At 46.4% G+C, this 25,093-nt stretch overlaps 1 protein-coding gene across 20 annotated transcripts in view; it reads left to right on the top strand.

Moving 5' to 3' along the window:
* CACNA1G (calcium voltage-gated channel subunit alpha1 G) overlaps positions 1–25,093 on the top strand; it is a 147,340-nt gene that overhangs the window by 83,235 nt on the left and 39,012 nt on the right. For 11 of the 20 annotated variants that reach the window (XR_005259364.1, XM_038157243.1, XM_038157236.1 and 8 more), the window contains exons 15-23: positions 2,398–2,466; positions 3,348–3,374; positions 5,218–5,311; positions 5,889–6,076; positions 6,206–6,652; positions 12,141–12,241; positions 13,390–13,513; positions 16,780–16,848; positions 17,725–17,909. Coding sequence is in view for 19 of the 20 variants with exons in the window: in XM_038157243.1 (XP_038013171.1) it covers positions 2,398–2,466; positions 3,348–3,374; positions 5,218–5,311; positions 5,889–6,076; positions 6,206–6,652; positions 12,141–12,241; positions 13,390–13,513; positions 16,780–16,848; positions 17,725–17,909 (1,304 nt within the window). In the remaining variant the exon portion in view is untranslated. The remainder of the gene's footprint in view (positions 1–2,397; positions 2,467–3,347; positions 3,375–5,217; positions 5,312–5,888; positions 6,077–6,205; positions 6,653–12,140; positions 12,242–13,389; positions 13,514–16,779; positions 16,849–17,724; positions 17,910–25,093) is intronic. The other 9 variants (XM_038157247.1, XM_038157240.1, XM_038157244.1 and 6 more) reach the window with 3 other exon arrangements.

Raw genomic sequence — 25,093 nt, 5'->3', positions numbered from 1 at the left:
AGTGCAGCCCCCAACAACCAAACCCGAATTGTCAGTCCTGCATAGCCCTGACAATTTTAACAAACTCACACCATATTTCTATAATTTGTGACTCTGATTACGCTGCTATTTTATATCTCAGGCTTTGATGATAGCTTTTTCATAATAATCTTCCTTCCACATCCTTGTTATTCTGAGTTCTCTGCATTCGTCCAGTAAGGTGCAATGGCAGCAAGAGAGCCCTTGGCTCAACCCAGGTTTCCTGCAGCAGACTGGGAGCAAATGTCTCTGGAGGTCAGGCCCCAGGTCTGGCCTTGCTGGTTTATGTTTATTCAGCTTTGCTGGTGTGTAGCTTTGCAAACAGATCACATTCTGGTTTTTGCAAGCCAGCACAGAGAGGATCCTCTCCTAAGCAGAATTAATAGAGAGATCATCTCTCACTGTAAACAAACCCCAGCGTCTACTGCCTGTGTCTGCACTTGACTCTTCTGAGTTTGTTGGGTTTTTTTTCCCATTTTCCTTCAGATTTCTGGGCTGAAATGCAATCCTGGGGCTGCTGCCTTTATCTCCTTGGTCCTTGAGTACCTTTCCTCAATCCACAAGCACGATGTTAATTTTAGTGCATGGCTTTGCAGCCCCAGTTGCCAGGCAGCAGATGACTATAAGCAGCTGAAAAACTACAAGGGCCTCTTCCAAACTTTAAATATAGAGCAATATATTTTGCAGGATTGAGGTGCAGGGGTTTTTTTCCTCCGTTTTTTCCTTTAATTTGGAACTAATTTCCTTTAATTTGGAATGTTTCCTTTAACCAGCTTCTCTCATGCAAAAGGCACAGGCAGGACTTTTTGCCACATGGGTATTTTTGACTGCATTCCCTGATTGAATTGTACCCTGGTGTTGGTGTGGGTAAGGTGAGCAGAGGACTCCGTTTGATTGAGCTGCTAACTGGAAGTTGCTGCGTGACTACTCTGATGCCTGCCTTGGAGACTTCTCTGTGAAGCAAGGAATGAGTCCTCTTAGTCAGGCATAAAGCTCCTCTCCCAAGGGAATTCCTAATAGTGTTATCTCCAAGGTGTATTCTTCCACTGGTAATCCTCCCAGTTTGTGTCCTGTTGTCCCCATCTGTCCTCACTCATGGGTTTGATCCTTTCTGTCCTTTCTGCCCCACTCCCTCCCTGACACCCCAGGTCCTCCAGCCTCTCCATCCTTTTCTCTGCAGGACTCTACTTGCTTTCTAGAGGTAGCATCCGTGGGGAAATACAGGTGTTCAGCTTCTTCCGGGCTTTCACCACAGGGAACAGTCCCTCCTCCTGCAGGGGAGATTGTGGATGGTGTTTTTCTTGCACCCCTTGCCTATTGCATTCCTATTGGCTTCAGTGGGATTTTCCTTGTGAAAGGAAAATTTCCATCTTTTCCCTTTCAATGGCTTTTCCATGTCTCTTTCTGTTACAAGCAAAAACTTTAAGTTAAGTGTCCATCACATGGCAGGCAAGTCCTTAAACTCTTCAGCCCAGCCCAGGCTGAGATGAATTTTGTAACCATTTAGCAACCAGAGGAAAGATCCATTGCCATGTAGGCAAGAAATTGAGCTGGTGGGATAAACTGTGCCCTACTGCTTCAGCATGGAACTTCTTGCTGCCCCATGGAACCTCTTGCTGCCCCATGGGACAGGACCAGGCACTGCCATATTGCCGAAAAATGCTGAGGAATACTGGGAGAGCCACCCCTGTGCAAGGGGAAACACAACAAGGTGAAAAATGATGTCTGTTTTCCAAATGGGCAGGGAAATGCTGGCTTCTGTTGCTGTGAAATGTTGGGGTCATGGGTGTGGCAGAATTTCCCAGGATGGGGCTGTGCCCCCTGGCTGCAGACCCCTGATTTAAACTGCTGATTCAAATGAGTGTTTCCACTAACAGGACTAAGCACAGATCTGAACTCACAGCAGACTGTGTCTCTCCTTAAATTAGGTATTTCACCTGCAAGAGCACTGATATTATGTTAATCAAACATTCACTAGAAACCTCCATTGCTGCTTAATGAAAGTGTAATAAATGAAGATGCTATTATACAGCCGCAAAAAAAATCATGTTTTCAATAATTAGCTGGTGTTTCATTAGCACAATTATCACTTAGGAGCTGAAGCAAACTCTGTTCGAAACACTTAATTTAAAGGGTGTAAGGCTGATCCCTTCAAAGGGCTTCTTTCTACCTGAGATCCCACTCTCTCCCTGTGCTGAGTGGAACGGATCCAGTGCCTGGCTCTCCATTGTAGCCACACACTGCCCTACTCCCCCTTCCCCTGCTTCTCTGCCTCTTCTCCTGTGTTTTTTGATTCCCCACTCAGTCCTGCTGTTGAAACTGAAAATTGAACCCCACCTTCCCCTTCCTCCCTCTTCCTTCCCCCCATTTCTCCTTCAGGAGATCTCCAAGCGAGAAGAAGCGAGTGGGCAGTTAAGCTGTATTCAGCTGCCTGTCGACTCGTCGGGGGTACGTACAGCACATCCCACCGCTGCTGTGCTTGTCTATCTCATGGTGCCTGGTCACACACTGTGGTGCTGGTCTCATCATAGTAGCTGTCATTATTTTGGGGTCTATTTGAGTGTTTTGGAAGTGTTTTTTGGTTTTTCATTCCTTTTTGTCACCCTCATTGTTGAGTCAGCCCTGATTGTAAGTCCTTTCCTTCTCTGAGGGACCCAGGTAAATTAAGGTGGGTGCTTTGAAGTGGCTGATGTGGCTCCAGCCAACAGCTCTCACTGACCCCTTTCTGGATGTCTGCCCTGGGGAAGGCTCCCCCAGAGGCTGTCACAGCCTCTCCATGGCCCAGTCACATCCCAGGGACCTCCCTGGGGATGTGGATGGTGATGCTGATTGCAGGGCACGCGTGCCGAGGCTCTCTCATGCAAATGGGGGAGGATGCCTAGGAGTGAAGGGACCTGGAATCAAACCTGTTTTGATAGGTGTGTGTGTGTTGATGTGTGTGTGGGAGTCCTGTGTTCTCAGGACAGGGTAAGACAGCAGCAGTTGCACTGTGGGAATGCTGAGATTGCCAGCGCAATGCCACATTACAGGATGTGAAATGGTCCCGTTCAGGTCCGAGGAAGCTGTGGATCTCCAAAGCACAGCACACCACAAACCTCGCCCTTCTGCCAAACTCATCTCTCTTTTTACCACTCACTTCCCTTTCTGTCTTTTCCAAGAAGCCTGGCTTTTTCCTCAGCCCAAAAACCCTTTCCCCTTGTATCCCAGTGTGTCAGTCCCTTTTTGTAGAGGCTGGTTTAGTTGTTCTACTGCCTGGTCCAGCTTGACATACCCTCATTTCCCAAAAGGATTTTAACTCCCTGTTCTCTCATAACCCCTTTTCTATCCAGAAAGGCAAACTGGGAGTGCAAGAACAGGTAACGGGCAGCAGCACCAGCTGCAAGATGTTTGCCTGCACCCTCCTGAGTCTGGCACGTGGTGTTTGGGAGGGAATGCTTACTGCCCTCCAGACATGGGGTTTGGTGCTGGGGAAGGGGGTGGGAAATCCCCACATAGCTCTGCTTTTCCCTCTCGGCACACATCTCATTGTGCCCCCTTAAAACTTGCCTTAGAGCTGTTGAAGAGCACTCCAGGAATACAAATAATGTAAAATTCTTCCCAGTATTTATTTCTTTTTAATAACCCATTAGGGAGAATGAGTAATTCCTGGCAGACCTGCTGACAGACTGAGCTGGGAGCCTCTGTGGGGAGCATACCTGGAGCCAGCTGGAGCCCCTGCTCACACAGAGACTGGATCTGACTCCAGCAAAGCTCAAGCCAGGCTGACTTTACTGCTCCCCCTTGCAAGGTGCATTCCTGACCTTCTCAGACTGCATCCTGTAGGAGGAGCTTCCCTGAAAAGCACAGAAGTCCTGAATCCTCAGGGGGTTTTTGAGCCAACACTTCATATCACACTCTCTTTTGCCTTAAAAATATCTTTGAGTGTCCAGCCTGCTTGGAAAAAATATCTTTAATAGTTTAGTGACCCCACACTAAATAGGGGGGGAGTATTGGAGCTCATCCCTCTGGGGTTTTGCTCAATAATGAGGTATGGGGCACTAACCTGTGTTGGATTCATCTCTTCCTTCTGTCCCAGGCTGGGGTCCTTCTGAGATTTTACAGTCAATGGGTACCCCGGCACCAAACCTCAGCAGTGCTGGCCAGGGCTCCTGTGGATGCAGCTTAGCCTTGGTGGGGTTTTCTGGGGCTCCTGGGCTCTCACTGCTGAAGTGAGGATCTGCTTGGCTTCTCCCATCCCAGCATCTTCCCCCACCTTCCCACCTCTTCTCCATTTTCTCAGGGCTTGGTGCCCTTTGCCAGAGCAGTGGTTTCTGCCATGAATCCTCCTCCTTTTGGATGGGTATCAGTCATTCTGGCGAGCACCTCTGCCCCTCTTAGGTGTATCCTAACTATACCACACCCTAAGTGCCTTTCTGCAGTGCCAATGGACAGAATCAGGATCTGTGCCACAAGACGGAGCAAGAACCCAGGCACCACGCAGAGAACAATGATCAACATCATCTTCCTCTACCTGAGGATGGGTACCTGTCAGAGGAGGCAGGCCTCGTGCAACCACCAACGTTTGAAATGATACAGCAGAATTTAAACCTCCCAAATGATCCAGCATAAATCCCCAAAACTCCTGCTTCTCTTGTGTGTGGCAGCTGGGAGGGAAAGGGTCCCTCATGGCAGTCAGTGTTGGGTTCTGCCACCTGGATCCTCTCTGTGCTGATGGGGCGTCCATGGACATGTCACATTTTTCATGTTGGAAGTTTGGGGTCTGTTGTTCCCCTTCTGAACCCTGGATTGCTCCACCAAAGCATCACTAGAAAGAGCCACACCCAGAGAGTTTTAGGTGTATTAATTCAGAGAGATTAGTAGGATCATCTTTTGTCCTCAAATTGTTCATCAGTATTGGTCCTTCCCTAACATCTGCCACATATGCAATTCCAGCAGCAAAAATTAAGCAATAGTTTGGTGTTTCCCCTGATCCCTTTCAGGGACCGTGTTCAGGCAATCTGTCTTCCTGATAGGAGGTTAATTAGTCTGTGGTATAAACCTGTGCATGCATCATTTTGTGGAAGGTGATGTTGCATCGTGGTACCAAGTTCAGTGGATCTGTAAGGTGTGGTGTTGGACACGGGAATCTTTATTTGCAGAGGGCTGTCCGTGCACTGTGGCCCCTCAGCCTTCTTGCTGAAGCCTTCTGTTTTGCTCCAGGGTGATGCTTCCAAGTCTGATTCCGAGGGGGATCTCTTCCCCCACAGCCTGGAAGAGGAGGGAAAACTTAAGAAAAACATGTCAAATCCAGCCTGTGAGTAATAACCCTGGAAGGACAGGCCCTTCCGCAGAAACCTTGCTTTGCTGTGAAAACAGTGTGTCCAAAAGGAAAAGCCCCTCCTATAGGGAATGCTGTAGTCCCAGTTGTGTTGTGCTTGACTTTGCAGCAGGCTTGGGGTGGAATTGTGGGATGCAGGCAGGGAGAGACATGATTGCATTTGAACTGTTAATTTCCCCATCAAGGCTGAGATCTGGGCTTGTGGGGTGTCTCTTCTGGAGGAGTTTGGAGAAAGAGGATGGAGGGAGTGGGCGGGAAGTTCCCAGGGCTGGAGCTGGTGGGTGTAATTGGAGTTTGAGGGGGCAGCAGGTGACATTTTGGGTGTGCTGTCTTCTACCATTGATACCTGATCCCATTGACACCTGATCCCAGTTCTGTTTGACATCCCCCTGCTGGACTGAACGACGCAGTTCTCCAGAAGGGCTTTTTGGCCCACATACCCCTGATGCTCAGAGCAGGGCCTTCCCTGTGCAGCAGCTTTGCCTGCCCACGAGCAGGCTGTAGGTGTTCCCCCTTGAAGTGTGACGCCTAAAAACCCGCTTGTGTCTTCCAGTGATGGCCCTTAGTGACCACCCAGAGCTGAAGAAGAGTCTGACCCCGCCGCTCATCATCCATACGGCCGCCACGCCCATGCCCATGCCCAAGAGTGCCGTGTTCGGGGACGCGGCGCAGGGTTACGAGTCCCGCCGGGCCAGCGGCGTCTCCATGGACCCCGTTGCCGCCCATGAGCTCAAGTCTCCGGTACTCGCATCACCTCTCCCTGCGGATGTTCACTGCGTCCGTGGGGCTATCCGTCCATCCAGCCACCCCCGCCGGCCTGGGGTGGGTGGCAAAGCTCTGATGCGCTCCCTGTCGCTGTCCTTCCCGCAGCCCAGCACTCGCAGCTCCCCGCACAGTCCCTGGCGTGCCAGCAGCTCCTGGAACAGCCGCCGCTCCAGCTGGAACAGCATCGGCCGGGCCCCCAGCCTCAAGCGCCGGGGGCAGAGCGGCGAGCGCAGATCCCTCCTGTCTGGGGAGGGGAAGGAGAGCTCGGAGGAAGGGGACAGCTCAGATGAGGAGCACTCCAGCCGGGCCGGCAGCTTCAATGGCTCTTTGCCTTACCGCATGGAGTCTCTGGAAACAAAAGGGTCCTTTGACCTCCAGGATACTCTGCAGGTGCCTTCCCTGTATCAGACCAGCAGTATGCACAGCACCAGAACGTCTGTCTCCGAGCACCAGGACTGCAATGGGAGGACCTCTCCAGGTCTGCTGCTGCACCAGCTCCACCTGGATGAGCCCCACCAGGATGGTGATGACGGCGATGATGAAGGTAGCATGGTAAGGAAGTGCCACGTGCTCATTTTGGGCTTTACGACTGGTTAAAACAAAGCTTGTCACTGTCTCAGGGGTGCACAAGTGGGTGCAAAAGATATTAGGTCTCACCATCACCACCAGACCAGACAAGAGTCACCCAGATGGTCTCTAGGCAGTAAATGCCCTCAGAAATGGGTTTGGTATCCAAGTAAGTATTACATGCAGTATCAGCTGGCTCATAATGGAGACATCAGGGCAAAACTGTCCAGATTCCACTAAATCATACAGAGTGAAGGCTATTTGAAATATATGCTTTTATGGGTTAATTTTTTTATTATCTTTTTTGGGTTTTTTTAAAGCAAAACAGGTAAGTCTCCCTGCTTTCCAACTATTATTCAGTTTTCTGCCCCCGCACCAGCAGCAGAAAGCTTCTATAGGCAAAGAAAGAGGTCCCCCATTCCCATGGCAGCATTAGTGCCATGGAGATGGTGGTAATTTCAGAGGCTCTGCATTAATTTCCATCTGAAGAGGCATTTCACTGATGAGTGTCTCTTTCAGGCTGAAAGTTGTCATTTAGGAAATATAAGCTGATAAGACTGCAAGTGCAGGGAAGGGATCAGGGTTCCTGGTCCTTTTTTCAGATGGATGTTTGTATCTTAAATGGAAGTAAGGGGAATCTTGCTGCTCTTCCAAAGTTGTTGGCCTGACTGGCAGAGTGGGGTTTGAGTTGGGCACAAGGGTATCACAGTTCTGGCTATCATGTTTGCATTGGGGCCAGTTTTGGAGTGTTTCCTGCTTGTCCCAGTTTATCTCTTTGTTTGATTATACCTTGTTCCCAGATTTAAAAGTGTGATGGTCTGATGTGTCATTCCCAGGGGTGACTGTTTCTTTTGGGGGAGTAGATGGGGTTTGGGTAGAGACATGTGATGGTAGCAGGGGCTGTTCTGAGAACAGGAAAGCTGCATTTGGACATGATTTTACTCTTTTTCACTGACTTTATTGAATGAAAATGGAATTGGGATCATGTGAAGGGATGTGAAAGGTGGCATTGACTCCGGAGTCCTCGGTTCCCTACAGGAGGAGAAGGAGAGTTAGTGCTGGCAGAATGGAGCCACTCAGCTGTGAACCGCCTTTGCAAAAAGCCATTATCCCATTACATCTCCAGCATGGGTCCTCAGCCTGGGATTTTTACTCATTGTCTTAACCTGCTTTTTAAGTCCCATAAAATAAATGGAATTTTAAAGAAAAGGAGCAGTAATTATTTGTGGAAAATTCCCCACTATGAGAAGTGTTGAGGAGACCATGGTCTTTATTGCTTGCTAGGGATTTTTTTTCTCATGCTCCAACATCTGCTACTTTTCCAGCTCACCTGGTCCAATCATCCCACCAGTCCCTTCCTTTTTGCCTCCTAGGATCAAAAGCCAGCAGTCCCCCTTGTGCTTGATGACATGTGTCCCTCCTCTCCCAGCCAGTGCTGACAATGAACTGTTGAAAAAGATTTTTAATTTTTATCATCTGCTTTTAGCATAAACCAAAGATCATCCTCTGTGTACTGAGGTCTGGCCATGGAGGGTATAATCATCTTAATAGCCTCCCATATAACATAATGGTCAGAAGCAAATGCCAAGGGGAAGAATTGACAGAACAAGGGAAATAAATTGTGTCCTAGCCCATGGGATAGCCACAACTGGGATACCTGCAGCTAGCTGGTGCCTTTCCCATGCTGTGAAATATGTCTTCCCTGCAAATCAGTAAACCAGATGGATAAGAAGATATTGCTTAAATTAGAAAAATGAGTCCCTGGGTTGCAGGGCTTCCCTCCTGACATTTGGGGAGAAACTCTGCTCCTAAATTAGACCTGACATAGTTGGGGGATGGGGAAATTGCATTTTAAATTGAAAAAATGAAATACAAAACTACCCATGAACAAAAAAAGATAAGAATTTGACTATTACTCAGATCAAAGTAATCCTACATATGCCCTTCTACATCAAAGCTTTGCATCCCTTCTTGCTGCCTGGATTTGATTGTCTCTGTGCAGATATTAAAGGACGAGCAAAGGCTTCATCTGGATTTCCCAAGCTACTCCTATATTAGTGTAGCTCTGCTGCCTTCAATGAATTTCTATATTTCTTCAATGATTTTCTTTATTCTGAATTTCCATCCCTCTGAGGGGCCAGAATCAGGCCCCTGACAGCTTCTCTCCCTAGAACTAGGAAACCAAGGGGCTGTTCTTTATTGCATCACTGCAGACAAGAAGTCTCTCACAGAGAGAGTGATCCACAGTTTCTTGGGTTCACATGGCTGTGACCAGGATCAGGGATCTGCTGCCAAGTCTTTGTTGTTTCCAACTGCTGGATTTTAGATGCTTTTGAGTGCTTTCTACCCAAATTGCTCAGTGCTCACAGCAGAAAGTAAGGTAAATATTGAATATGCAACCAATGTGTCCCCTCCTCTCCAAAACCTCACTGCATTTTACTATTGCAGCTCCTTTTCCTTTGCCTATTCCACTTTTTTCTCTGTGGCATATGGTCCAGCCACTTCCAAACCCTCTCAGCCTGTTGCAACCCTCCCTGTTGTATATTAAAATTAAATAATTAGGTCTCAAGCACCTCTGTGCAGCTTCCAGCTTGCCTGGACGTCCTCTGCTGCTCACAGAGCATTTTTCAGCAGTTCCCCCATCCTTATAATAAATATTTTATAAATCTACCTCTCTCCCTTACTCTGAGGAGTGTATCAGTCATCTTTTATTGCCAACTGCTTTCATCCTACCCTCAGAAGTGCATTAATATCTGAAATTCCTAAAAATAATAATAATATTAAAAGAAGCTATTTATCAGCACCTCTCATTGTTGTGTGATTGAGGGGCTTCATTCCCACTGCTGCCTGTTAGCACCCAGCATCTTCCCACATCCTGGCTCCTGCTGCCTCTGGTGAGGGATTTGGGTGGGCTTACCCAGGGAGATTTTGTCCAAGTCACTGACAACAGAATTTAAGATTAGTTTTCTTTTTCCCCTACATCTTTGTTCATCCTGTCCAGGTGTGGTTTATGAACAAATAGATGTGATTTAAGCCACATATTTGATATCTTACTTCGAACATAATGCAGGCTTGAACAGCAATCAGCCCCATTGACAGCACTTGGAGCCTGCCTCGACCTCACTGGGAAAGCCTTGGACGGGGCAGAGGCTGGAAACACTCTGGGTTTATTTCACAAATACCTTACTTTTGGCTCAAGTTAACTGACCTGTGCTGTTCCACGGTGGAAATATGGAGTAATTCCTCTGAGTTTAGGTTTCTGGGGATGTACTTTGCCCTGCTTAGAGCAGCTGGGCTGCAGCCCCAGTTGAGTCCTGGTGCTCACCCTTACTGTAACCCACTGAATAGAGAGACACAATGGGAGATCACTTTTTGCCTTTGTTATCTGATTTAGCCCATTAACTGCAAGCTGCAACAATTAGGCAAACCCCAAAATATCTTTGGCATTCAAATTGGACAAAAGAAATATAAAGAATCATTCTGTGCTGCTGACGCATTACCATTCACTACAAACCCCCTAGATAAATACCAGAACTGCTTTGAATAATAGATACTTCTGGAAAAGTTCCAGCTCACAAAATGAACTGGACTGAGTCCAGTAGATATTACTTCATGTCCAGAGGCTAGGGTAGCAATTGCTGCTCTCACCACAGCTTTGAGCAGACACCTGATTTTTATCCATTTATTTACCTTTGTTAAATCTATGGATAATTAGATTAACCTGGCTGCTTAAATGGATAACACAACCCCAAGGATGCATGCTCTATTAAATACAGTTTAGAGACAAGGGAGCAGTTCGGGCTCTTTGCCTGAAGCTGGAAAAGGGATGTGAGAACATCCAAGACAACCAAAACCCCACTGGTGTGCGGTGCATGGTCTGTGCGTGTAGAAGTTGAGGGAAGGATGGATGGCTGAAGGAGCAGAGTAGAAAGCTCTAACTTTTTGTTATTAAAACTTTTCTTCTTATTTGCCAAGGTGATTTTCATTTTCTGAAGGGTTGAGTTTGTCAACAAGGGCTTTCATTAAAACAGGTGCTACACCAATTATTCTCTATCACTAATGAAACCCCAGTCTGGGTGTCTGTAGGAAGAGAAAGCACTTCATCCACTCCACTCAATTACTCTAACAAATCCCATTTTTACAGTCCAGAGTACTTCAAGTGCCAACAGTTTGCCTCAAAATGAATCCTCCCTCCCTGTTTCCTAAATAAAAATAAATAAAAGTGCCTTAGTCCTGGAGTGTGGGTGCTCCTGGGGTGAGGGTGATTCCTGTGCTGTCCTTCACACCCCTCTGTGGCCTCACGGCCCTGAAATCTCTAGAAGAAGTTTCAAAGAGCTCATGCAGTCATATTTCCAGGTCTGCCTATCCAAGCCCAGGTGGTAGCAGAGAAATAAGGCTTATGAAAGAGCAAAAATTGTTTGGTTTTTTTTTTTATCTGCAGACACTGGTCTGTGCATTTATCTTCTGGTGCTTTGATGTGGAAGGGCTGGAGAAGATGTTAGCCTGGCTTTTAATGGTCATCCATGCACAGGATGCTAACACTGCTTTGCCAGTGGGATTAAAGATCTTGATTTTCCTTTGGAGGTCTATAGATGAGAAGGTGATAAAGATAAATCAGTTGTTGCATCCAGGATGAGGCTTCCCCTTGACATCCAATTTTTGATGTCTTTGGTTGACTTGTTGTCTCAGGCTTTTGCAGTCTACCTTCCTGACCTGAAATGACCTTGCAGACAGCCTATAACATAAGGATGCATGGCTGAGGATGTGCTGTGGTTTCAAGTAGGAATTAATTTGTGTGAATTGGATGGTCCATGTTCATGCAGCTCAGGTTGACCATGGTGTTCCCTTCTGGATTTATAATCTCTCATCTAACCTGTTCATGTTGAATGAGAGGCAGATGATCACCATTGTGTTCCTGGACCAAAACTTGGGCCTCAAATGATTTCTTCAGCTTTACAGTGGTGCATATACACAGGGCTTGGCCCAGCAAGCAGCAGGAATCTCTCCCTCTGCTCTCTTTATAACCTCTGACATAAGCATTCCATATTATTTTTAAAAAACCAAACAAAAATACCCCACAAAAATTCCCCAAAATACCTTCGAAGATTCAAGCAAGCACCTGATGAGTATTTTGAGGCACTGAGTGGGTTATCATTCCTTTGGGCAAGGGCTTTATTTATTGTATTTGTCCTCTTGGATAACTGTGTATCAGACACAGTTACAGTGCAGAGAAAAAAGCAAGACTGAGCACTGTGAGCTCCCAGGGCTGGCACAGCCCTCATCTGGCTGCCAGAGCTCTTTCCCCTGCCCAGCAGAGTCTTGTCTGGGGACATTATTTTATATCAGCTTTACTGAGCACTTGAAGATAAGTTTTTAGTGAAAAGCTGCCCCAAGTCCTTCACGTGGAAGTTTTGGGGGGTTGTTGTTTTAATGGTTCTGTATTTTTCTTCTGCTCTGTACATTTTCTCTCCAGAGCAAAAGGGACCGCATGAAGGCCTGGGTACGGGCACGGCTCCCCACCTGCTGCAAAGAGAGGGACTCCTGGTCCATCTACATCTTTGCCCCTCATTCCAGGTAAGGCAGGGCACTTGGGCAGTACTGGTGTGGTAGGATGGATAGTAACAATGCATGCCCTCATTACAATGGCTCATCTGCCTGTTTATCCCAGATGGGTCTCTGCATCTCAGTCCAAGAAACTTCTAGCCCTTCTTCTGCCCCAGCATGACATCAGGGTTGAATAGCAAGCAGTTGCTGGCTGCAGAGGGCACAGGAGTGCCAGTCAAAACCTATAGCCCACAGCATGGCTGCAGTTTCATCAGGTTCCTCATTTCCTTTGACAGTGATACCAGTGCTCTGCAAGTTTTTCACTTGGTGGAGTGTGATGAGCTTGGAGCAAGGGGGAGAGGTGCAGCATTAAGCAGAAAAATCTGAATTTGCCCCACCACACACTTACAGCACAGCAAAGGACTCCCTGATGTTCCCAGCCTGCCTCTCAGCTGAACTTCTCTGTGCTCTCCCTTCTCTTTCTCTCAGAGAACACCCTCTCCTTGCTTGAAGGCCCCCAGCTCTGCCCTTTGCAAAGCCTGGCCATGGGGAGCCAGCTGAGTTCTGTGTTGTTCAACGCATTCCTCATATTCAGCCCATGCACCCGAGGGTTTCCTGTGTTGGAGCTGAGGGCCCTGGACAGCATTCAGGTTCATTCATACAAAGATTAGAGAGATTTTCAGAAAAAGACTTTGGGAAATGTAATAGGGTATTATAAATCCTGGGTCAGTGTACAGCCATCTGTCACAATAAATAGCTTCTGCCCCTTGGTTTTGTGTGTGCTCAACCCTTATGGGCTCACTGGGAGTATTTCTTCCTTTATTTAAGCTAAACCTGAGCACCAAGAAGCAGGTAGAGGGGCAGATCCAAACCTGGCTGTGTGTCTGAGTCATGGAAGCAGCTGCCCCGTTCCAAGTAACCAAAGCCCTCTGTGGACATTCCCAGCACTTGAAATTTGTGGCTCAGTTCCATAGATCAGATCCCTTTCTGTTCATAACCCAGTCTGCCCTTAGTGTGTGGCTCTGCCAGGGAGGGGATTGGGAGATTGGAGCTCATCTGCTTTACAAGCAGAGTGCTCAATTCCCCTGCTATGCGTTGAGCTGCTGTGTGTTTCCTCAGCCAGTTGAGCATTAATAGCTAGTCTGTGTCTACTGTTTGTTTTTTTCCTCTCTCAACAGGTTCCGTCTGATGTGCAATAAAATCATCACTCACAAGATGTTTGATCATGTCGTCTTGGTGATCATTTTCCTGAACTGCATTACCATTGCCATGGAACGACCCAAAATTGAGCCTCACAGCGCTGTGAGTTTCTAAGGTTTCCCTGTGCTCCTCAAGGAGCAAACACGTGTGGTTTGGACCCCAATGCTGTGCACTTAGTCTTTTTTTCTTTCTCTTTTTAAAATGGGAAGGTGCCAACACCCCCTGAGTATCCTTTGAATTAGGTGCAGCAACTCTCCTGGTCCCTATCCAGTCTCCTTTTAAAGCACAAGTGCACATATGTCTGCAATATATCCAATATCTCATTTCTGGAAGCACGATCAAGGTTTTAACACATGACATAGCATGACATCTGTGTCAGTTTCCTTCCCTGAGAAACCTTCAAGCACTTTTCCTCTCTCAACACAATGTTCACGTCTTCCATCTGTTCCCCACAGGCATGTATGTGTGGTGCAAATGGACTGGGAGAAACTGTTCATTTCATACTCTTCTTTCCCCTTTGTGGATCAGCTTTGTTGTGACCCCAGAAAAACTGAATTGATGCAGGCACTGCAATGCCAGTTCTTGGAACCTCTTTGTTCTAATATGCTATATAAGGATTCCTCAAACTAGACCCTCACAGCACCAGAATCCAGCAATCAGAGGGGCAGAATCATCCTATTGCTCTGTTATTTTACCGTAGATTGGGGCTGAGATGCACTAGGGTCTTGCTGATTTATCACTCAAGACTGCTCATATCACAGTCGTATAGAATCCTGTTTTGTTTATGTAGGCGTGTCAGACTGTTCATTTTTGTGGATTTTCAATGTAAGACCTTAAAACTGGAGTCTAGGCTGCTCTCTGCCTATTTTAAGCATTCCCTAGTAGTCCTTCTTACTGGAACAGTTTGCCCAGCAATCCTTTTCCTAAATCCATTTTTTTTTTCAGTTCCCTTGCAGTCGTGCACCAATTCGCAGCTGCAAGAAGAGAGCAGGGCTCCCTGCCAGCTGATGTAGCAGGAGGAGATCACCCCGCTTATCCCCAAATGGGCACCCTGAGAACCTCCCTTAAAATACGAAATGCTTCCTTTGAGCCCCTTGCTATGTCCTCTGAGAGTTACCACTCCCCAAGACTGGCTCCAAAAGGAGCAACAGGTACACAGAGAAAGGAAATTGTGTGACATGTGTGAGTTGGAGGAGTCCACAGTGAAGAGCTGTAGCACACAAACCCAATATTTCATATAGAAGAGGAGGAGCTGTGGTGTCCCCTATCATTGGGAGACTGTTAAGAGGAAAGGAGACAGGGCCTGGTGTGAGGTTCATCACCATTAGGTTATAACAAAGGAGCGGGACTGTGGCCTGGGAGCTGCAGAGAAGGGGAATGCTGAGCAGTGGGGCAAGGGATCCAGGAGAAGTGCATGGGCCCTGCCTGTGCAGATGGGGCTCTCATCTGGAAACTGAGAGAGTTAGTTTAGGTTGAATTGTTTAAAATAGTTGTTCTTTGCTTCCCTGAGCTGTGGATTTTTGTTGTGATGCACTAGATTGTTATTTGGATGCTGCACTGGGTGTTGTGTTATACAAATGTTTCCCTCCTTTCCTCAGATGGTTGTTCCCTTGGTACAGTGGTCTGTCCCTTGTAGCTCCTCCCTTCGCCCCTCCTCACTGGTGCTCCCCTTGGCTGTGGCCCTCCGTCCCTGCCTCCCATTCCGCGGGTATAAATGTCCCTTGGGTTTGGAGCTCTCTCTCTTTATTCACCTGGAAGCCCTACGATGCAGATGTCCCCTTCCAGCTAATAAACAGGACATCAGAACCACGTGGAGAAAGAGCGCTTCTCGTCCTTTGCTTCGTCCATGTAGGATCCGTGCGGGCTTAAATCCTAAGCTAGCCGGGGGGATTTACAGCCCGAAACCCACAGGTTCTTTCAGATTTTCTAACTGCTTCAAGTGAGTTCTCTGTCCCTGTCCCAGTTTCAGCTGGCTTCAGAACAGGGGCTGCTGTTGCAAGCCAGCATGTGGTCCTCACTGCAGAGTGCTCGACATGGACCAGGGAGATTATCCTTCAAAATAGCCACACGCTTGCCAGGGGGGAATGCAATATCCTCAGTCTCACCTCCATGCTATTGCTGTTTTATCTCCAGCTGCACAAACAGGTCCCTATCCTCTCCCTCCTGCCCAGTGCCTGCCCCTTACAGCAGCCTTTTGTGTGGCAGTCTGCTAACAATGGAGATGTTTCATATCACAGCTCATGCAATCACAGTACAGGTCTAGGACCTAATTAATTACGGACCATGTATGGAAACAAGCTACTCTGCGATTCCTGAGTCACTTCCAGTAAATCATGATCTGGCAAGCAAGAGAGTTGCCAAGGTGTTTTGTCTTGTTTAAATTGCATCTCATTTTGAGTGAGAGATCTGCGTCTCTTATGGGACTGCTCTGTAGGGAGAGGCAGAAATAAATCCAAAATTATTAAAAGCAGGACTGGGGACAATTGTATGTGCTCATACATATGTGTACATGCATTATCGTTCCTCCAGCATCTGCCTTCTGCTGTCCATTTCTCAGTGCAGGGAATCAGAAGCTGTCTAGGGGTTGGAGTAAAGTGTAATTTATTTAATAATCATCATTAAAAAGAAAGGTTTCTTGTAACTATGGATAGGGAACTAGTCCATGGGCTCATCTGTAATCACTAGCTGCTCTTGCTGAGTGGTGGGGCTGAGGAGGGCATGGTCTAGTGGATAGTGCAGGGACTAGGAAATGAGGCTGTTGGGCTTCACGCCAGGTCTAGACTGTGGCTTTGGGCAACAGAATCGACCTTTTGGGGGCAAGTCTCAGCTGGCATAAAGCCCCAGAGCTTTGCTGGCTTTGCAGGAGCCATAATAACTCATGCCAACTGTGCTTCAGCATCCCACGAGTCCTGCTGCCTCACAGCTCTGTCACGCTAATATTGACTTAATTTCTAGGAGAATTGGGAGCTCAGTGATATTTACACAATGCAGTGATTCTGCAGGTGAGAGGCAGGTAGAGATTTGTCAAGCATGTTTCAAGAAGGGAACATCTCCCTGTTTCCGCTATGAGAGGGAGGATGATTTGGGGGAAATTAGGGAGGATTTGGAGGCAAATGCGAAGATTTAGCGGGAAGGTGCTGGCCGTTGTCCCTGTCCATGGTGCTGACACAGAGCGGGTACAGACAGGGCTGAACCATGCAATGTTATTGTCTAAATATTTGGATTTTCTCCTCTTTGCAAGCAAACAGTACAAGGCTTGTTTCAGCACAGAATTGGAAGAACAGTTTTCAACCACCAAATATGCATGGGGGATGCACAGATGCAGAGAGCAGGCTATAAAACATTGTCTCTCATTTTCTTTTTCATAGGAACGGATTTTCCTAACACTCTCCAACTACATCTTTACAGTCATCTTCCTGACTGAGATGACAGTTAAGGTAAATGCAGGTGGAGGATAAGTGTGCCTGTATTATATTAGTTGTTTTTAATTATGGTGGACTCACAAAACCTTTAGGTCCACCAGCTGCAAGTGCAGTGTATATTTTCCTCTTCTGAATCATACTCAGAATTCCCACCATATGCCTTATTCCAAGCACGTTTTACATCAGAACAATTTCACTGAAGTTGCTCTTGATTTACACAATTATAGGAGCAATGGGATCCTTGAATTCAGCAATCCTGTCCTATTCTGCAAAGCTCTTGAGCATATGCTTAACTTCAACCATGCATGTAAGTCCCATTGTCTTCAACCACCAGTTGTCCTCAACAACCTAAGCTGCTGTGTGCTTTCCTGAGGACAGAGAGACTTAAGCACATTGAAACACTTTGCTGGATTTGAGGCAGAAGGTTCAGAAACCCATAGCTGTAAATCCCTCTTGAGTAATTCATAATCATTTCACTGAACAATTGCTCTTTCTTTGGAAAGTTTTTCTAGTTTCTTTATTTGCAAAGCTTGTACATGATTGCTTGGGTCAGCCACTCTTCACCTTCTCTCCTGCAGTCTATAGGAATAAAATATGATAGAATTTTTTTTATGCCAGAGCTAAAAATGTTAGGAACAGTTTTGTGCAGGTAGGTTTATCTGCATTAAAAGTACATTAGCTGTAAGGGACAACCTGGGATGTTTCTGCTGTGGTATTTTCATAATTCTTTCAACAGAACACTTTGCTGGTTTGTCTAATTAGGGTTCTGTACTGGGAAGCAAATAGACTCACCAACTGGTGTCTGTAAATAATGCTTTCTCAGCAGGTTGCTAACTGCAACAAACATTGGATGTTACAGTCATAATTTGTTGCAACTTGGTGTCTGGGCAGGTGGTGGCACTAGGCTTGTGTTTTGGGGAGAAAGCCTACTTGAAGAGCAGCTGGAATGTGCTGGATGGGGTGCTGGTGCTCATCTCTGTCATCGACATCCTGGTCTCGATGGTGTCAGACAGCGGCACGAAAATCCTGGGGATGCTACGGGTTCTGAGGCTACTGAGGACATTGCGGCCCTTGAGGTAAGTAGTGTCAGGGGAAGATCTAAGTATGTGTGTGCCAAAGGTAGGGCTGAGCATTCATGCAAGGAAAGGGGCAGATGAGACAAGTGCACAGTGTCTGTAACCGGTGTCATCCCAGCCTCCTGCAGCTCTGCAGACAATGGCAGTCCGCAGGTCCGGCTGAACTGCAAGAGCTCTGGGCCCTTGCTGTGTTTTGGGACCAGCCCCAAATGCAATAGGAAACTGATCAATGCTTCTTTTGCTCATTAAAACACACATCCCCTGCTATTCATGTTCTCATTTGCTCTGTGTAAAGTGCAGCTTAACAGCTTCTTCTCCCCCTTTCCTTCAGGCAGTCAATGGCTTTCATAACAAAGAAGGAAATTAGTAGCAGGTGGTAGATCATTTTTAAGGAAGCAGAGACTCAACTGTTGCTTAACCTAGAATGCAAAGAAGCTTTTTTTCCCCAGCTTCCCATTAATTTTAGAGAGACATTTACTTTGAAAATGACTCAGTCAAGATGAAAACAATTGTTCTACTAACTTGGTCGTCCAACTCTGCCAGCAGGAAGTATCCTATGCTCCAGGGACAGGCTCCACTCCAATAAGAACCTGCCCAAGGACCAACCTCTTATAAACAGGCATCTGTTTGTGACCTGTACCCCAAGGCATGAAGGTTCTCTTCATGCTAAATGCAGTTTCTCTTTAATACCAGTGTTGCCGCTCCTGTTATGCAGCAGCTAATAAACCTTCCTGCTCAAAGCATCTTTGTGTGCCTGTCATATCTTACTGCTGCTTCCACCATAAAAAGGTTCACTTTGAATCAGGATTTTTCTCTTTCAGAACCCTGAAAAATAGGACCCTGCTTCTGATAGAAGATGTTGTTTTACTACCCCTGTGTGAATAATAAGTCTAAATAACAATGGCCATGCCTATACATATCTTTCAAATATTCTCAACAGCTATAAAGGACATTCTGTTCAATTGGTCTGTGTATGTGTGTTGTACCTGGTGCGTTTTAGGACGTGAGCTGCTTTTAATCATTTTTATCTGGACAGCTGGCACCATTGGGGTAGTTCATCTCCCTCACCATGTAAGTAGACTGTATTCCTATGTGACTCCAATTCAGGCTCTTCTCTCATTGTGTGTCCCTTGGTATCTCATGACAGCTGCAGTTTCTGCCCAGTTGCTGGTTGGGTTGATTTGCTCTGCTCCTCTGTTTCTGCTGATTTTTGACCCATATTAAGAAAACCTATAAAATAATCTAGATGGCTCAGGGTAAAAGAAGGATTGATTTATCTTCTCTGAACTATAGAATGCAAGTTTCTCTTCTATGTTCCATAGTTAAATCAGATTTAAAGAGAGACATTTGTGTTGTGCTAATCTCTGCTGGAGTCACCTGTCTAACCTGGTCAAAGCCCAGGTCAGTCCCTATCCTTCTTTATAGATCTGTAGGGCTATCTGGCCAGGACTTGGGTCTTTTTTAACTGAAACCTTCCTCTGTAGTCACCTATGTGCATGAATAATCTGCAGTTACAGGGAATAATCCACTCAGTAACTGCAGGCTGAAGGAAGAACTGCCATCTGAAGCATGGGTGGGGTTAGGCTCTTCCATTGCTATTGCATTCCTCTTGGTATTTGATTTGTTTTCTCAGGAGATTAAGTGGATGTTTTCAGCCAACATGCTGCTTTCTACTACAAAGAAAACATAAAAAAAGACAGCAACAAGCCCATTCCCTGAATATGTTCAGGATCAGTTCTGTTCTCCCATTATTAGATTTGTAGGAAAAGAAAAAGCAGCCATCAAACTGGGGGCTTTTCAGTAAGTCATAAATCTCTGCCTGTGGAAGCCCATTTGCCTCCATGCTGCACATCTGGGCTGCCTGAGCAGCCTCTGCCCACAGCCGCCCACGCTGCCTTTGCCGCAGGCTCAGCGTATGGCTCAGGGATCACATCCTCACTGCACAACCTGGGATGTGTAGCTGCATCAACGCAGGGTGACAGTTGGGACAGCTGACAGTCTTTGCACACTGTGGTGTCAGTTACCATGTCTGGCTGAAGTGTCTCATGGAGGCTGTGCCCGTTTTTCTTCAGGAAGGCATAAGGCAGAGTCCAAAGCAAGTGTTCCACTCACACCACAGAGGAGCAAACCTGGCTTCTTCTGTCCTCCGTTTCTGGGGACACTCCAGGACAGGACTGCAGGAGGACACCCACAGTGAGAAGCCAAGCCACAGCTGTGTGTGTCACACTCAGCTCTAGGGCAGAGACAACCCTTGTGCTGTGTTGGCTTTCCCACTGGATGGCCTGGAAGGGGGATTCTTTCAAAAGATCTCCCTCATTCTGTCTCTTATTTTCTCCTGTGGAAACCACCCCATTGATTTATGCAGCACACAAAACCCCACACGGTTCTGCCCCCTGCCCAGACATTAAAAAACCTGTATGCCAATCACAGGGTTTTGATTGCATGATTGATTATAGCCTCCAAATTGAATCCATGAAGATTCAAGCCCAGCTTTATGACCAGAATTCCAAAAATAAATTCACAGAGGAATGACATTTAAAGATGTTTCCATGACCTTCTGATGTTTCAGCCAGTAAAAGAATTGCTTATACAATAACATTCCTTCCTAATGCGTTCAATCTGCTATTGTTGAGATCAAGTGTTATAACTTAAGATATGAGAGAAATCAAAATTGAAAATGTATTCAGATTTAATATGGGTGGACTTCAGGGCTGTTTTACTCTCTACAGAGCCCAGGCTTTGACTTCTAAAGCACACAGATAAATTACTCACTTTTATACTATCATGATCTAATAGTAATTTCATAACTCTCTTCTAGTTATCATATTATCACCTTTGCTAATTTTCTTTTAATCTGTGGAGGAAGGTCTTCATTAATGTTGATCTGTTGCCTCATCTATGTGCTGCTACTTCTTCTGAGAGTTCTCATCAGGAAGGTTTAATGTTGGTAAGGATCCATCTGGGATGAGGCTGGCAGTGGGTTTGGAGCATCTTACACCAGGGAATCCTCAGACCAGAAGAACCAGGGGGAGTTAGAGGGACTAACATTTCTTCACAGCAAAATAAAGAAGAAAGAATGTGTCATTTCTTTTTCCCTATTTGTCATATGCCTAATGCAGACTGAAACTGTGCTGAATGGAACCTTGTCAGGTCTCCTTTTCTTGCACAACTGCAGGGCTCCAAATCAGCTGCATCCTTCAACCATAAATTGCAGAGGTGTGGGTCAGATAATAAGATTTTACAAGCCTGATAGCAGCAGGACCTTGGCAATACTGATGAGGTGTGGGGATGCTGTATATTGACATATTGTAGGTGGTACTAATAATCTGAAAAAGCCGAGAATTTCATTTCCCCTTAGAGAATTGTCAGAGTCTTAGGAGTATATCAGGAATCTTCACACAGACTTGCCTCAGTGTTGGCTCAGGCCCTTAGTCTGAGGCAGCTCCTGAGGTCTGAAGATTTCCATTAGCAAGAGCTATTATTTTTCAAAATATTATCAAAGTCTTTCCTCCCTGTAGTGCTGAAAACAGCACTGGCATGGAGCTAAACTGGTGGCAGCTTTTGCCCTAATGCATTCTAATTTGGGGAATTCCCTGGTTGATCAAAACGCTTAAAGCAGCCAAATGCTGCTGTTTTTCAGCCCTTTTTTCCTCAACATGCACATGACTTTGCAAACTCAGACAAGTAACCGCCTATTTTCCCTCTCAGCTGGATACGAAATAGTACCTCACAGGGGAAATCACTTATTATTTCTAGAACAGCATTTCTTAATAACTGTTGGAGAAAATGATCAACTTTAAACTCGGGAGACTAAATTCCTTCCTTGTTCCCCAAAATTTAAGGATGCTTCAGTAGTTCAGACCATAGTCCTTCAGTTTAGAAGACTTGACTTTGGTTCCATCGTGACTTTGGTTCCATGACAGTGGACAGAAGACCATGATCCCTAAAGTCAGGATACCTAAAGCCTAAAGGCACCAAAGGGCCTAATTTACATTGAAATAATTGGAATTGAGTTGCCTTCCTACCTCTGAGAATGTGGCTTCCCTCCTCCTGTGCCTCAGTTTCCCACCTGTAGTTTGGCAGGCATATTTCAGCCAGAACCGTGCAAGGAATGTGAGGTGTGTGAAGGTCTTTAGTCCATCTGAGGAGCTGAAAGAGATGTTTAGCCTCAGCCTTTCCAGCCCAAGGCTTGCTTTATGGATTCAGACATAGTCTGTTAGGTTGTATTACCTGGCTTATTGAGTTGGGCACACTGAGCTGCTCTTCAGCCTCTGTTTCCTGGGCTGGGCTCAGGTCTCAACCCCATGGCATCAACAGCAAGGTCTCCAGGCTGGGCTAATCCCTGTGGGCAGCTTTGGCAGCCCACATTGACCAGTCCCCACACTGCTCATGGGGTGTGCAATCTTCTGCTCCTTCAGCCATCTCACCCTCCAGCTCCTTCCCTAAAATACCCAGATCTGAGTGTCAGGAAAGATGAGGCATCTAAAATAGGGAGCCACCACCCACATGGCAGAGATGCTCAGTGTGAGGAATAGCAGCATCTGCTCTTTGTGTTTCACTGGTAAGAGAGCAGATAAAAATACCACCATCTGCTTCTTTTTGAAAGTGATAACTGATGAGTTACCCTTGACATTTTGAGTAAATATTTAACCAGAGAAAAAAAAGGAAATAAGCTTTAGCTTTTCAGGATATGGTTTAAACCCAACAGTTTTGGTAAGAGCTGGTGGCTGTGCATTGAGCACTGCAGATCACTCAACTTGCAGGCCCTAGGGCAGGAGAGGGATGGTGCAGGTTGGCTGTGGTCCCAGATGAGGCCACACATGATCAGTGTGAATGTGTCAATGGGGAATCTCTGCTGTGAGTTCTATTTAATATTTTTATATATGACATAGATGATAGCATCAAGTCCTTCATTAGTAAATATGCAGACCACACTAAGCTGGGAGCTTGTGTTGATCTATTGGAAGGAAGGAGGGCTCTGCAGAGAGACTTAGATTGGTTGGATGGATGAGCAGAGTCCAACAGCATGAAGTTTAACAAGTTTAAGTGCCAAGTTCTACATTTTGGCCACAAAAATCCTCTACAACTGGGGACAGTGTGGCTGGACAGTGCTCAGGTGGAAAGGGACCTGGGGGTGCTGGTCGACAGTCGGCTGAACATGAGCCAGCAATGTGCCCTGGTGGCCAAGAAGGCCAATGGCATCCTGGCCTGCATTAGGAATTGTGTGGCCAGCAGGAGCATGTAGGTAATTCTTCCCCTGTACTTGGTGCTGGTGAGGCCGCATCTTGAGTGCTGTGTCCAGTTCTGGGCCCCTCAGTTTAGGAGGGATGTTGAGATGCTTGAGCGTGTCCAGAGGAGGCAACGAGGCTGGTGAGGGGCTTGGAACACAAGCCCCTTGAGGAACGTTTGAAGGAACTGTGGTTGATCCGCCTGGAGGAGGCTTAGAGGTGACCTTATTGCTCTCTCCAACTTCCTAAATGGAGGTTGTAGACAGGTGGGGGTCAGTCTCTTCCACTGGGCAGCAGCTGACAGAACAAGAGGACACAGTCTCAAGCTATGTCAGGAAAGGTATAGGTTGGATATTAGGAAAAAATTTCATCGAAAGAATGCCTGGGAGAGGGAGTGGAGGAGAACTTGGACCCTGTCCAGGCAGCAAAACACCAACAGTGCTTCAGGTGGTGAAACCAGATTTGGCGAGGGGTGGGAGTGGGGGAGGATAGAATGTAAGAAAATAGTGTAGAAAGTAATTTCACCCCTAAGGAGTTGCAGCTGGCCCAATTATGAAAGATTAGGAACACGCCTGACTTTAACAGGCCACAGCTGTGACCAATGAGAAGAATGACCAATGAGAAGAAGAGTGCTATAAAAGAGTGGGTTGAGTGGTTGAGAAGGGAGTTAGTTACTGTGTGAGGAAGAGAGAGTCACTGCTCTGAGGAGCAGCCTATGAGAAAACACCGGAAGGTATGAAACTTTTGTGATAAGGTGACAACAGTATGGGACTTTTACATTAAGATGACAACATGGGAGAGGTGGTGAGAGGACTCCCATGGTAAAAGGGAGACCTAGGCAGAAACGTGGGGAAGTCTGGGACACGTTTGAGAGCCAAGTGTTCAAAGGAGCAGAACCCAGAAACACACAGTCACTTCCCTCCTCTGACTTTCACAGCATTTAACTGCTTCTGAGTCATGAAAGCAGTTTCTATGACATCAGTACAAACTGATTTACAGAGCTAGTGAAATACTTAATTCCAGTTGGCATCAAGAGGAGGGAGGCTTGTAACCTCTTCAAATGCCTTTCTTGGTCCCCACCTTCAGGTTGGTGAGGCTGCATATCTTGTGCATCTTTCCCAGCATGCTGAGGTGGTTTCTCTAAATCACACAAAGCTTTGTAACATTAGCCTCAAGAGTATAGTACAGTTTCTACTTTTTTTTTAGGTTTTTTTTTCAGTCATGAAGTCCACATTATGCTTCTTTAACTTTCTGATATGATCTAACCTTCTGTTGTGAAATTGTGTGATACCAGACAGAGAGGAATGACAGAAATTAGGTTAGATGCTTCCAGTCCTGCCAGTGAAGTTTCACCTGGAGGACAGTACTGTTTTAGAGCTGAGGCTGTACAGTGGGTATAAAGCAGAAATTGTGATGGTCTGAGGAGTAGCTCAGGTCCCTGTATGCAGCAGCACTATAAGAACACAACAGGTTATTTTTTTTTAAGATGAGAGTGCTGAAAACACTGGCACAGGTTGCCCAGAATGGTGATAGATGCCCCATCCCTGGAAATATCAGGGGCTCTGAGCAACCTACTACTCTGACTAGTAGTAGGAGGTGTCCCTGTTCATTGCAGGGGGTTGGATTAGATGGCATTTAAAGGTCCCTTCCAACACAAACTGCAATTGCTGCAGATGTGTAAGAGTGGCAGCTCCATTTCATGGACTCAGGGAAATCAGGTGTCTTGCCTAAATCTGTATAGGAAAGGACAGTGGTAGGCCCTCTCTGTAGTCCTAGACAGGCTACAGTCATGAAAGTCTGTGACTGTGGATGGTCCAAGCAAAACAGCTGAATTTTCTGGCCTGACTCCTTGTATGTTTTCTCCTCCTCCTCTTTATTTATGCAAAGCTGACCCTTCCTTCCAAGACCTCCATAATGTTACAGGTCAATCTTCCAGAAGTGCTTTTTTCATCATGA

Source organism: Motacilla alba, chromosome 18 (genome assembly GCF_015832195.1).
Source record: "Motacilla alba alba isolate MOTALB_02 chromosome 18, Motacilla_alba_V1.0_pri, whole genome shotgun sequence".
NCBI classification, from domain to species: domain Eukaryota; kingdom Metazoa; phylum Chordata; class Aves; order Passeriformes; family Motacillidae; genus Motacilla; species Motacilla alba.
Note: the sequence above shows the minus strand (reverse complement) of the source record. Positions and strands in the feature narration are given on the sequence as shown.